The sequence below is a fragment of the Gopherus evgoodei genome, chromosome 7, assembly GCF_007399415.2.
Source record: "Gopherus evgoodei ecotype Sinaloan lineage chromosome 7, rGopEvg1_v1.p, whole genome shotgun sequence".
In the NCBI taxonomy this organism is placed as follows: Eukaryota; Metazoa; Chordata; order Testudines; family Testudinidae; genus Gopherus; species Gopherus evgoodei.
The window spans coordinates 6,372,366-6,386,855 of record NC_044328.1 but is presented as its reverse complement, the minus strand read 5'-3'; the positions used below and the strand labels follow the sequence as shown (position 1 = coordinate 6,386,855).

General features: G+C 44.9%; 1 protein-coding gene across 8 annotated transcripts in view; it reads left to right on the top strand.

Moving 5' to 3' along the window:
• CFAP43 (cilia and flagella associated protein 43) overlaps positions 1–14,490 on the top strand; it is a 95,446-nt gene that overhangs the window by 7,790 nt on the left and 73,166 nt on the right. For 6 of the 8 annotated variants that reach the window (XM_030569104.1, XM_030569102.1, XM_030569103.1 and 3 more), the window contains exons 2-5: positions 4,702–4,955; positions 6,599–6,695; positions 10,820–10,987; positions 12,957–13,107. In XM_030569104.1, coding sequence (XP_030424964.1) covers positions 4,702–4,955; positions 6,599–6,695; positions 10,820–10,987; positions 12,957–13,107 — 670 coding nt within the window. Of the gene's footprint in view, positions 1–4,701; positions 4,956–6,598; positions 6,696–10,819; positions 10,988–12,956; positions 13,108–14,490 lie in introns of those variants that run through there. The other 2 variants (XM_030569106.1, XM_030569109.1) reach the window with 2 other exon arrangements.

Genomic DNA, 14,490 nt, shown 5'->3' with positions numbered 1-14,490 from the left:
CCACACCGGCTCCGGGTTCACAAAGGCACACTGTTGGATCTTACTGGACAGTTAAGCTTTGCAAATGTAATCTTAGTTCTGTAACTTGTATTGCCTTTGGTTCGCCTCTGTCTATATTTTTTCACAGCCAGCTGGGGCTGAAAGCAGCCCCTCCCCGCACCAAGCACAGTCCGCGCCAATTCCTGACCCTGAACGCAGAGCAAGCCCCCCCCCTTCCATCCCTGGGCCAAGATGATTTTTAAATTAACGCGTTCCTTTCCTCAATAGACAAATTTGCTCACGCTGTGTCAGGGCTTTTTTGTGATTAAACGCTCCTCTTAGATATATGGTCTTATCTAGATTGACATACCTTCTAGTGGGCATTGTTTAGATGGATTTTCACACATGTAAATATTCCAATTCTCTAAATACCTGCAGGTTGTTGAACCATAATGTACGTACATGTAATATGCTGGGGTACCCTAGGGAGTGAGATGGAATGTTTAGACTGCCCCCCCCATTTTCCACTTACACACACAGGGAGGGTGCCCTGTCCGCGCTAGCGGCTCATAAACTAAGGATTTTTCCCTACAGGGTACTCACACAGGAGAGGCTAACGAGGATGGCCACGACCCTCCTACACCTCCCTTCAGCAAAGAGCGTCTGCTAGTCTCTGGGAGACGGCGCCGCTTACTCTGATTGCATCCAGTGAGATGATCAGACTGTCAGTAGCCCACACGGAAAGGAAAGGGGAAGGGAAGATGGGTACACACACTCCTACACCCAGGCAGCTTCCTCACCGGACGATGCCAGGCCAAGTCAGCCCACCATGGGTCGGACCTCCTAAAGATCCACTAGTTACCGGGCTTGCGTTAGAATAGTCCTGGTCACGAGCTTTTGCTTCACAGGGTACTCTGGGCGTCTTCCGGTAACAGTCACTCACACTGGCCCCCAGTACCATTCTGCATCTGATCTTGCTTTTTAGCTACAACAGGGAGAGAGTGCACTAGGACATAGCGTCTCCCCTTTCTAGACAGGTCCCTCCTTTGTCCCTGCACTGTCCCTAACCTGCTTTTGGATCCTTGCACTCCGCCAGACAGGGGGAAGAACAGGAGCTACGGTGGTTTTTTTCTTTTTCTTTTTTTCTTTTCTTTAACCAGAGCTTTTCATACAAACAGTTTCAGAACCTACCTGTTCACTGACAAAACATGAGTAATTGTACTGTAATTTACTGATCCTTCAGGTGGCCACCTTTCCTGACCCTCTAATTTGTACTGAGGCCAGTCCACTGTACAAAACCTTTGTAACCTATTTTTGGATAATGGATCCGATCCAAACATCTTCCAATTCTCCAGAATGCATTCTAGGGGTGTACACCGTACCTGGCATCCCATACCATGCCCTTGACTCATTATATGACGCTCTATCGTCTAATGGGAATTACAACGACTGGGCGTCCCCAGCCTCGGGCCTAAGTCCACACTACTGGACTGTTCCTACCTTAACCAAGGGACCGGTTCCTCACCATCGCCCGGGACCAGTTCCACACCATTGCCCACAACTGCTTCTCCACTATTTGAGCGCGTTGCACTGTTGTGCCCTCTGGGGTCGCTCACACCGCGTCTCTGCCGAGGCCCCCGGTGAAGTCACCGGTGCGCGCTGGGTGTCGGTCGTCGCCGCAATCCGTCGACCACCAGAAGGGATCCAGGCAAGGCTAATTTTAGCCTCAATGCCCACCGTTGGGCGTCAAGAACTGTTGCCGGCAGATAACTGCCTGAGGCCAAGCAACAGCGGGGGGGGGTCCGTCGCCTGGTGTGCCGCGCCAATAAACACACCAGGGTGGAGAAGCAAACCAAGTTTATTTGAGCTCAAATAAGGTGCAAGGGAGAAACAATCTCAAATCCCGCCCCCCTAAAACAAGCAGTTTCTTCCTTTTATATCCCAGTTGTTTACTACAAAACTTTTGCGCGCTGACTAGCTAATCTCTCACTCCCCCCTCCTTTCCCATCCAGCTGCAGTATCTTTTCTCATTCAATCTTTTGTCTTCCCCCTTCCTCCCCCCCTCCGCTGCTGAGACATGTATACAGTATCTTAAAACGGCCTTGAGCGGGCTTTAGCCTAGCTTCAATGTATTACAGCAGAGAACTGGCTGTTACAACCGAAAACTAACTGCTAACACTACATTTTACAGCTCTTAACATATTAGGTTACACAAAGTGTTTAACATGGAGGAACATTGGTTCATTGAGGCCTACAGCAGGAGGGCTTCATTGACACTTGTGGTCTACCCCCTTTCCGAGTTACCTAGGATTATGCCAGAGTGACACCAACACTGGTCCTCTGAGCATTCATACAGGTCTGCTCTGACTGGCCATAAATCTGGTGCATCTGTAGAGGGCTCTGGAAGAAGCTTACCAGTTTACCCTCTCTTCTCTGATGCCATGGTGCTCAGCTGATCTGGGAGCATCTGTTGATTCCCTAGGGAAGCACAAATGAACACCCCCAAGATTCTCAAAGAGCAGGTAGCCCTCTGGTGAGTGGGACAGAGAGTAAGAGAGAGCCATCAGACGGGGAAGGAGAGGAGAGCCCTCCGCCCAAAAGAAACACTGCAGAAAAAGAAAACAGAAAATAGAAAAATTCACAGAAGTGATAAGAGAAAAGACCATGGCCTTGTCTACACTACAAAATTAAGTCAACCTAAGTTAGGCTGATGTACAGCCACCACAGTAATTACTGCAGTGATTAATGTCCACGCTATGCCCCCTCTGTTGGTGGTGCTCGTCCTCATCAGGAGCGCTTCCACTGACTTAACTTGTGGGGCATAGTGAGGCACTGACAGTTAGAGCCTCCCAACCCACTCTGGTGCTGACAGCCTGAGCTGTGAGCCCCATGCAGTGAGTTTCGTAGCCAAGAGGTGATGTAAGTAACGCAGTGTCTACACAGAAACTGTGTTGCCCTAAGTGCTACACCTCTTGTGCAGGTGGAGTTATTAGGTCAGTTTGCAGTGGGCAATTTATATCAGCGGGAGCTATGTTGTAGCATAGACTCTTACAGTTAGATCAGCATAAGCTGCCTTACGTTGACCTAATCCTGTAGTGTAGACCAAGTCTTAGAAGAGGACAGAAGACAGGGAGAGATAAGGACAGAAGAAAGAGAAGGTGCTAACTGTGGAAGGTACAACACAAAAGGTTAATGGACAGTGAGGGAACCCTTCTGCCAACCTATCGCAAAACCTTGTGACAAAACAAGTTTGAAGATTACAAGTATAAGGTGTGTATTTCTAGTTTTAGTACAGCGCTACCCAAACTTTTAAAAGTTTTAAAGCACACACCATTCAGGAAAAAGAAACCAATTCTATCCTCCTTGTAAACCTAACCTGTTGCTAAAGATCTACCTGTCTTAATGTATGCATCTTCCCTGCCTCCACCATGTGAAATACTTTAAATGTCTACACTGTTAACTATAGTTGGCATTTGAGTTAGCATGCATTAAAGTCAGTGGGGCTGGGGCAGGGGAGCTATTGTCTCAAGTTGTCTGTAAACTCCGGCAGATATTGCTGCATCAGTTACACTTGGCTCAAATTTTGAAGGTTTTGTCTCTTATTGTCTGCATTCAAAAGTTGAATCACTTCAACTATGTCAGTATAGCTGAAGTGGTATAGCCACCTAATGTGGACACAATTATACTGGGGTAGATGTGCTTCTTACCACTATAACTGACTCTTATGGTAGTAAGAGCTAGTCTTAACTACAAAGGCTTTTCCTGTATAGCTGTAAGAGCAAGTCCTCTAGTGGAGATGCTGCTGATACCAGTAAAAGGAATCCTGACTTTCCCTGCAGGAGCAGTCCTAGCCATTTGCTCGCCACATCAGGAAACATTTTCGCCTCAAGAGGCCAGGCCAAAACAGTCCCCAAAGCTGAGTGGCACAGCAGTATGGTGCCACCTGGAAGATGGCACTCAGGAAGACTGCCCTGGTTGCCTGTTCCTAGACTTGGTTCTGCCTCCCTGGATTGTTACCCAGGGTTCTGAATGGCCAATTTACAGCTGGCTGACTAGGCTGCCTTTAAAAATAAGCCATAGTGGTTTCAAGCACTTTACTAGTTTGCCAAAGTCTCCCCATACAGGATGACACAAACTATATCAGGAAAGCGACTCCTCTCAGTATAGCTGTGCCTACGCAAGGGGGGTTGCTAGCATAGCTATGTCAGTTGTGGTGTGATTATTTTTTTCTAGCCCACGTAGTCATGCTGGCAAAATTTGCAGTGTAGAGTGGGTCTAAGTTATACTATTTTGGCACCTTTGTACTGGCATAACTGCATCTACACTGGGGGCTGTACCATTATAACTATTTCAGTGAAAAATCACACCCTTAATAGAAATGGTTACAAAAGCTGTGTGTGGACCAGGCAGATTTTTTAAGTGAAATCTGAAACTAGTGAAAAATGTAGACCATCTGTCCCAGCTACTCTTGCTAGTCATTTGTGCCTCCCCAAATGGGGCATACCTTATGCTTTGAGAAGTGCTGCTCTAATGATTCATGATTATGAATCTTGAAACTGTCTCTGGCCCCCTAGTGGTGGTTTTTTGACATGGGTTCAGAACTGAATATAGCAAGTCCCAGGCCTTGGATCACTATAATTTCCATCCTCTTGTTTCATATTGTTTTTTAAAATAAAATGTATTTATGTCCAGTGTTTAATGCTCACTTGTTTTTCCCCAAAGATGGGTTCAAGGATTCACAAACAGGAATGTTGGTTTTGTCAATAACAAGACTATCTGCTACCCCTGTGGCAACTACATCCTTTTTGTTGACATTGAAACAAAGAAGAAGACTGTGCTGAAGTGTAAGAATGGCCACGTTGGAGCCTTTGCAGTGAATGGGAACAGTCAAGTGGTGGCTTTTTCAGACCAGAAGCTAAATCCTATCATCTATATCTACACTTTTCCAGGACTTGTTAAACAGTCAGAAATAAAAGGTAGTGACGGGGGTTTCCCTTCCTGGTTCCTATTTAATTAAAATAAATACTAAATAACCATCTTGTGAAGGGCATTTGGTAAGACTAGAAACCTCTTAAAATAGCATGGCAGAAAGATATGTAATGACAGGAGAGATGCAGGGAGTACTCTAAAGATCCCTGGACTGCTTTCAAATAAAGACCCAGATCTGCAGCCCTTCAATCCACTACAATCCCACTGAATTTGTAAGCATGGCTAAGAGCTGAATGAGAGAGCAATATTAAGGGCTAATGGTGCATCCGTGGAAGTCAGTGAGACCTTGGCAATGGATTTCAGTGGGAACAGGACTGACCCTGAGTCAGTAGTGCTAGCAGCTTGATTAAAATACCTTGTATTAGTATTTGATCTCTTCCTTCTGAATAAGACAATTAAAGAAACACACATACGGATTTTCTCAGTAGGCAAAGAAGTTCTCATTGTATTTGGGTTTTTTAGGGCACCTGCTTCTGAAGAAGTTGGTTTTTAATGTTGTCCTATCTTGACTAGGAAGACTCCATCTTTCTTACTCCATAGAAAGAAACATTGATTTTGCCACTTCTACCCTGTTTGATTACTGGGTATATTACTCTGGAGTACCATACCTCATGGACTGAGTCAATCGCTTAAAGAATGATGTCAGCCTCTCTGTCCTCACAGTAGATTCTTTCAAACTATAGTAATATGAATGGGTCAGCTAAATTCTTTAAAATGTAAACAGCAGGCAAAGGGTAGCCTTTCTCCAGTTAGAGGACTGTATTTTGCTTAAACCTTAAGACTAAGAGGACTAAAGACTCTTCCTTAAATTTGGTATGCCAGGCACAGACTCAACCAGTTGATAATCATTTAGGAGTAAAAAACACATATATGTATAGCTTGGTTAACAACAACTAAAGGGAAATATGGCAGTAAACATTTAAGGAGTGTGGACAGCAAAGAAGGAGTGGAGGGTTTTAGTGGGATGAAATTAATTAAAAGAAAACATAGGCTGAAGAATGGGGAAAATTTCCTACCAATGAGATTTATTAAACTGGAGCAGTCTCTCAAGGCAAGTGGTGGAAATCCTGTTGTTTGAGACAGCTCAGTTGATGGTCTTGTGGCTAAAGGGTTGAAAGTTAGAAAATATGGTTTATATTGTTGCCCTTTCCACAGTCTTCCTGTGTGATCTTGAGCAAGTCACCTAACCTCTCTATCCCTCTATTTCCAAATCTGTTGAATGAGGATCTTAATACTTCTCTGCTGCAGGGGCTAGCTGGTGAATAAATTAGTATTTGTAAAGCACTTTGAGATCCTTGCAGGGAAAGCACCATAAAAGCACAAAATTATTAATAAAACTAGATGGAAAAGCCCAGGAGAATGTTACATAGGGGGCAGTCATGTTGGCTTGTATTGCAGGGGTGAGTGGACATAGATATCTATGAGGACTATTCCATTTCGAGAATAGAACTATACAAGCAGTTTTATATCCTATTTTTGTTTTTGTTTTTTCCCTTAAAAGCTGTAATGAAAATTGTCTTTGTATGGCCAAATCAAAGTGAATAATCATGGATGGAGCAAAGCATCAAGCTTGTGGTTGTCCAAAGTGTAGCCTAAGGCTGATTAAAATCCTTGCTATTTTATATTTTAGGGGAGGCTCAGCTGGACTACTCTTTACTTGCATTCAGTTACATGGGTCCTTATCTGGCCACTTACTCTTCAATCCCAGAATTTGCTCTTTCCATATGGTAAGTATCATACATGTTCCTTTAATACTGGATACTTTAGATGAAGGTTTTTGTATTAGCGCTTCTTGAGCAGAGCTTCAATTCACTGACTTGCCAAGAGAAATCAGTAAGGCCAAATGATGCCTTAGCTTCCTCCTTCCTCTCTGATCTGCGACTGTGTGCAAACATTCTCTTCCGAATTGACTTACATTGAGTAGTGTGGAAGACTTCATATAAGATTTATTGTTATTTTGCCATAGTTAATTTCCAGACTGTTTTCTTCAAGATTTTACATTTTGATATATTTATAACAGGAAAATAAGCCTTTCCACCACTTAATTATGTGAACAGTCCTGGAAGCTGATTGCAGCAGTATTTATGAGAGAAAATTGCCTGCTAGCCAGAGCACAGGACTGGTAGCCAGAAATTGCTGAGTTCTAATGCTGATGCTGACTCTCCCAATGGTCCTAGGCAAGCTGTTTAACAACTGTGCTGAGCTACTCCCTCTGTAAAATGGGGATAATGAATTTTAATTACTTCATGGGGCTTATATGAGGATTCATTAGTTTAAGTTTATAAAACAAATTGGGGAGATAAAATGCTTTGTAAATGCTACGTACGCCTCTACCCCGAAATAACGCTGTCCTCGGGAGCCAAAAAATCTTGCCATGTTATAGGTGAAACTGTGTTATATCGAACTTGCTTTGATCTGCCGGAGCGCGCAGCCCCGCCCACTCGGAGTGCTGCTTTACCGTGTTATATCTGAATTTGTGTTATATCAGGTTGTATTATATTGGGGTACAGGTGTATTTGTTTTCCCATTAAAAGCCTCAGCATTCCAAGCAAATCCCTGAGAATTCCCAGTTTCTTTCTCTCTTAAAACACCACAACCCTTGTCACAACTTCTAGCTGAGAACAGGAAAGGGGCTTTAAAGCCCCCACCACTCTTTCATTGTTCTGAGGGTCGCAAGTATCCATGCAATTACCTCAGCAGGATCAACTTTCACAACACTCCCAGTTTTGGAATGAGGAAACCTGGACTAGCACTTGAATCCAGGCATCTTTCATAGCTGTGCCAAACAGCATAATATGAGATGCTTGTGCCACTTGGTCTGATTGTTTGCAGCTTCACTGCCATGAAAAGACACATGGTGAGATTGCGTGAGGATAATGAAAATAGATCTCATGGTTTATTTTTTAAGTTGATTTTCATTAGCAACTTAAATCCTGCCTCTACCTTTGTTTCTGGAGTGGTTCCACTGGTAGTGAAACCTGCACAGCACTAGGAGGGAGGATCATGGGGCAGGCAGGCAGGCATGCACAAGGAGTGTCTATCCTGTGTACACCTCAGCTCCAAGAGACCCTTGTCTGTACAGGGGCATGTGAGGGGTGAGGAGGCAACTGCCACCTTGAGAGATTAGTCCATCAGCCCTCACAAAGAGAGCGCAGATCACAACACATCATTTGTGTTGTTCTAGCCAGACGGAGGCCACACGCAGGCCAGGCTGCCAGTGGCACTGGATACCCGATTGGCATAGAGCATCACACCCCAGAACCTCTGACCAATCCACCAGCCTCAGCCTCCCAAGTGGCAGGGATTACAGGTGCACACCACCTCACCCAACCCGCTGCATTAATAATAATAATGATTCCTCTTCTCAGTCCCCAATGGAGAAGAATAACATTCATCACATACTCTAGCTGTGCGGTTCAACTCGGGATTTAGGCCGAAACATGCTTTACAACAGATAAAGCACCCCAACGAGGCAACTGACTCTCTCTTGAAGAGCTTACAGTCTAAAAGGCATGAACCATGACCATTCAGAACTGAATTAACATAGTTGGCCCAGTTTATGCCTTGTGCACACTTTAAAAGTTCCACCAGTTTGAAAGATTCTGCCAGTGCAGTAAGATAGGAAATTCCACTGGAAATGGTGGAACCTTTCAAAATAATGGAACTTTCTAAGGCCATCTGTTTTAAGTTTATTTAATCAGCAAAGTGACCCAAGAATGAATTTGACCCCCAGCAGCTAGTTGTCACAAAGGGGTGACCCACAATTCAAGTCTGAAACAATTTAATAAAAAACCAGGATGTTGTTATAATACTAGGCTTTGGTCCTGCTATGAGCTCCACTCAGTGCACCTGTGTGGAGTTCATTGCAGAATCAGGGCCTTTATCTATGCAGTCTGATTACCCAACTGTGTGGGTTCTTCCTGCTTTGGGTACACAGAAATAATATTTTATGGGGTAAAATAGAGCAGAATATGTTTAGTATTTTCTGTGATTTCAGTATGATGTTTGTGCAATGTCTATCTGTATTGTAATCCTCAAACTGTTTGTTATGCACAGATAAAAGAGTTTGTTTTTTTTTTAAAGTTAGCTCAGGCTTGAAGTATAGGAAGCTTGTGGATAATGAAAAGCTGCTTTTCATGGGACACATTTTATCCCTAGATCTTTCTTCTGTTCAAAGCAATGGCTCAGTGCCAGGTGCTTTTTCAGACACATGCGCCCTATCACATCATATCTTAGTAAATTAGCTACTACAAAAGAAGCTTGGCACAGCTTGCTATGTATCAGAACACACTGACAGATCTTTCAGGAGAGAGCTATACTAACATCCTTTTATGCCAGAATTTCACCTTCTAACTTCCTTTCATATTAATGGGAGCTACTGAACATGTGTTAATACTAGTGCATCAAGATAAAATACACCCCTTAAATCATGTTTTGTTTCCCAACACCCATTTTTTTTCAGTGTGATATTAACGTTAATTTTCTTGCATCCTGATCAATACCTAGAAATGAATTTGTCACAGGCTAAACCAGCAGGATTATACTAAACTCCTATACCAGGGATTGGCAACCTTTGGCCTGCAGCCCACCAGGGTAAGCACTGTGGTGGGCTGGGCCAGTTTGTTTACCTGCCACGTCCACAGGTTCAGCCGATCGCGGCTTCCACTGGCTCCAGGCCAATGGGGGCTGTCGGAAGCAGCATGGGCCGAGGGATGTGCTGGCCACTGCTTCCCGCCACCCGCATTGGCCTGGGACTGCAAACAGTGGCAAGTGGGAGCTGCAATTGGCCTAACCTGCAGACGCGGTAGGTAAACAAACCAGCCCGGCCAGCCAGGGTGCTTATCTTGGCAAGGCATGTGCCAAAGGTTGCCAATCCCTGTCCTCCATGTGACTACCATATCCTGTGTGGTGAGTTTACAAATCCCTGTCCTATACAGTAACATTTCCATCCTTAGAGTTTTTTAAGGCCCGGCTTGACAAAGCCCTGGCTGGGATAATTTAGTCTGTGTTGGTCCTGCTTTGAGCAGGGGGTTGGACTAGATGACCTCCTGAGGTCTCTTCCAATCCTAATCTTCTATGATTCCATATACATGCTAGAGTTCTTCTTCACTTCAACCTTAGTCATACATAAAAAAGCTGAAATTCCAACTCCAAGTTCAAGTGACATGTTTTATCGATATAATTTTAAACTGCAAATGTTAAAAAGAAGTTAGTGTCAAATATGTGGTTCAGGAAATGGTGACAGTTCTCCTCCAATGATGCTGAGCAATTCTGAGGATAGCATGTGAAAACACAAATGTTTACCTTTTTACCTACAATAATTATAGGATTTTTTTATCCATACATCTTCAAGCTCTTTTACAGATGCCTGTAAGGATTACGGTCCCTGTTCTATAGCTAGGAAGACTGAGGCACAAAGGTGGGTGGAGGGAAATGACTTGCCCAAGATTACACAAAAAATAAGTGACATAGCTAGGGGTAGAACCCAGGTCTCCTTATTCCCAGCCTAATGCCCTGTCCACAAAACATAGCTGCCTATGATGCAGAGCAGCACTGGTTGATATGTTTGTTTTGCATATTCTTACAATGTTTTCTCTTAGTAGCAATGTTGGTCCTAAACAATAGTCATTTTACATATGACTGACTATCCAGCTTCTTTTGTCATTCCTACCAAGAGGAATTAACTTGATTGACAGTTTTTGTCTGTGACAAGGTGCCAGATTCCTGAGAGGAGCAGAGCATCCACTACTGCCATGGATGTCAATTAACACTTCTCAGGCTTGAGCCTAAATGGTCATTCTGAATTTTGTGACTTATTTGATATATTTTTTTTTAATTCTCCTTTTTGAAGGGACTGGCAAGAAAGTATCCTTTTGTGCAGTAAATCTCAACCAGGTGTGAAAGTGACCTCTATGAGCTTTAACCCCATGAACTGGCACCAGCTTTGTTTGTCCAATGAAAACTCCCTTACTGTCTGGAATATTGAAAGGAATGATCAAGAACATCATCTCAAGTCAAAGTAAGTAATAAACCTTCCAGGCTAAAAGAAAACTATAGAGTTAACTTTATTTTAGTGTCCTGGATCACTGATGTATATCAGTTTACAAAGACTATGGATCCAATTAAGATTAACTGACAACCCTTTAAATCACAGCCAATAAGAACTTTAACTGTCTGACTCTTGAGTTGTGTGTGTTGAATTTGTGCTATTGTTTCCTAGTGCTCAGGTCTCCAGATTACAGCCATCACTATAGTTGATATGAACAGTCAGCAGTCTTTGGTAAGAGGTCCAGGATTGAATGAATGCACATACTGGACTGTCTTCCCACTCCTGCAGGTGGCTCTGCCCTGTCAGTATTCCTCAGTCCTGTTACGGCAATGTAGGGGAACTTGCACCTCTGCTCTTGCATGTGATTACCATGTTTGGACAGAGTTTCTTGCCTGCAAACATCATTTAGTAAAGTGGAATGTGTGTATTTTAAAGTAAGATTGATTGTGAGAGAAGTGAAGCAGCCACGGCGTGCTGGGGGAGGAGGAGGAGCAGGGGTGAACTGCTTCACTTCTCCTGCCTCCCAGGCTTGCGGCGCCTAAGCTGATTGGCGCCACAAGCCTGGGAGGCAGGAGAAGTGAAGTCATAGTGTGCTCGGGGTGGAGGCAGAGCAGGAGTGAGCTGGGGCAGGGGGTCAGGGCCGGCTCCAGGCCACAGCGCGCCAAGCGCGTGCTTGGGGCGGCATGCCGCGGGGGGTGCTCTGCTGGTTGCCGGGAGGGTGGCAGGGGGCTCTGGTGGACCTGCCGCAGGCGTGCGTGCGGAGGGTCCGCTGGTCCTGTGGCTCTGATGAAGCATCCGCAGGCACGCCTGTGGGAGGTCCACTGGAGCCGGGACCACCGGACCCCCTGCAGGACCGGCGAGCGGCAGAGCACCCCCCGCGGCGTGCCACCGTGCTTGGGGCGGCGAAATTGCTAAAGCCGGCCCTGCAGGGGGTGTGCCTCAGGGTAGGGGGTGGGGAGCTGCCGCAAGGGGGATGCCTCAGGGCGGAGAGGGGGAGCTGCCGTGTGGGGGGGGGGGAAGCGCCTCAGGGCTGGGGTGTAGGGGAGGAGGGCGCAAGGTGGAAGTTTCGCCTAGGGCATGAAACATCCTTGCATCGCCCCTGGGAAAACTGAGACCCAGGGTCTGACTATACTGAAATAAAAAACCTGCAGCAGCAAGTCTCAGGGCCCAGTTCAACTGATAGTGGGCCTAAACATAGCAGTGGAGATGCTTGGATGAAGCCCAGGCTCTCAGACCCTCCCCACTCACAGGATTTTAAAGCCCAGGCTCCAGCCTGTGTCCATACTTCTGCATTGCTATTTTTATGCCTGCAGCCCAAGCACTGTGACCCTGAGTCAATTGACCTTGGCTCTGAGACTTGGGGCTTGTCTACACTGTGAAGTTGTTGACAAAACTTTTGTCATTCACGGGTACATAAAAAAACCACCGTGAAAGAGAAAAGTTTTGCCGACGCAAGTGGCGGTGTGAATGCGGCTTTGTCAGCAGGAGCTCTCTCCTGCCGACAAAGCTAATGCCACTCGCGGAGCTGGAAGTAGTTTGTCAGCACTTTTGCTGACAAAGTACCGAAAAAGAGCATTCACACACGCTGGCTTTTAGCGACAAGGCTGTGTCGACATAGCCTTGTTGCTAAAAGCTGCATGGCGTAAACAAGCCCTTGCTGTCTCTGGTTTTTCATTGCAGTGTAGCCATATCCCCAGAGTGGTTAAGTTACTTGCCCAAGACAAAAAGGGATCAGTGTAGACCAAGCCTATTATTCTTTATTGCAACAGTATCTACCATGTAAACTGGTGATTTAAATCAATCTTTCATCATTTCTTTAGAACGTCAGCAGAGGGTCAGAGTCTCCAGGTTTTGAAAACATACTTCCCAGCTCTGTATTAGTGTTTATTTTCTGTAAATGCTTCCTCAGCTCATGTGCTATTTCTCTTCCTTTTTGCAGGCCTGTCAGACTCCCTGCCGAAGATGGGTCTCCGATGTGTAAACAGGATGTCTTTTTTTCACATCCTGATATCCAAGACCTCTACTATGGTCCTGTGCTGCCAATTTCAGCCATTGCTGGGCTGGCAGGGGATGAAGCAGAGACATTTAGGGTAATTACAACTCTGCAGCTAACTGCTATTATAAAATGTTATGATTGTAATGATACTGACAGATATGAACAAAATTCATAATTGAAGGCCTGTTAAACTTGCCCAGTCTAGGAAAGGAGTATATTCTCTCAGCAATGTTTGTGAAACCCATATTAGCGTTAGAATTATAATCATGGGGATGGTGCACTATTTTATGCATCAGGTTTGAAATTCCTAGAATCCCAGACAAATCACTTCAGGGCTGGCATAGCCCAATTTAACTTTCCAAGGTAAATCTAACAAAGTACCCTGTAGTTTTTCTTCAAGTGGCCTCTGTGTATTCCTATTTGCGGGCTATAGTGTCTCTGGTGTCAAGCTACCAAATTTTTCTAGCAAGCTGTGCCCATTGGGGCCATTCACCCCACTCTTGCAGAAGATTTCAAGGGTATAAAAGGGGAATGGGGGGTAGAGGTCTCCACACATTTCAATTCCATTGTGACCAGAGAAGGTGCAGAGTGGTTGAATCACACACACTGTCCTCAATGCTTTCCTCATTGATGTCTTGTAATTTTGTCCTTTGGGGCTATTTTCTTTCTAGTTAGTTAAATTAGCAAATTGTTAGCAAAGACTGCCTTCAGTCGGAAGAATAAAGAAGAAATGGTGCCTTTTGGCCACTGGTGTCCTCTGGAAATGCTGCAAGCTTGGGAGGGTCTCACATACACCTACTGAGGGGGGAGGCCCCTCAGGCCAAGTTGATTACATCTGTTAATGTGTAAGTCCAGCATTGACTTGGACATCCACTAGCCTATAGCACTGCGCAAAAGATTTGTGCTCTCCAAGGAATTCCCTTCTCACCTCCCTTACTATCTACAGTAATATTTACTGATGGTGGACTGGAATGGTCACCTTGTTCTCCAGCCTTTTGGAGCCTCTGGGCTCTGCTGGAGATAAAAGCTTCCACATAGGCTTCTGGAGTAGAAAGTAATTTGTCTAGCCTGTAAGATTTTCTCCCATTGATCAGGACCAGAAATTCATCTGCAGAAAAGCGCAAATGTCTCACTTTGACAAATACTAAGGAATTTTTTCCTCTCTATTACCTCGTATGCTCATTCAATCAATAAGGACATGTTCCGCCTCTAATTTAAGTCTGTGTGAAGCTGGTCCGGTCCGGCACAGCATACTTGCTCTTGGTGGTACACCGTACTGGACTGAACCGGCTTATTTTGACCTCTGCCTGTATCACAGTCTTGTGTGAGGTTTTTCAGTTGAATTCAAAGGGAGCAGGAGGATGCCCTCAAGGAAACATTCAACAGAAAGGAAGATTTCTATCCTTTGTCAGTAGGTCTGAATCAGATGAAAGGACGGTCTTAATATTTATATTTATGGACAGCCACTTGCTCCAAC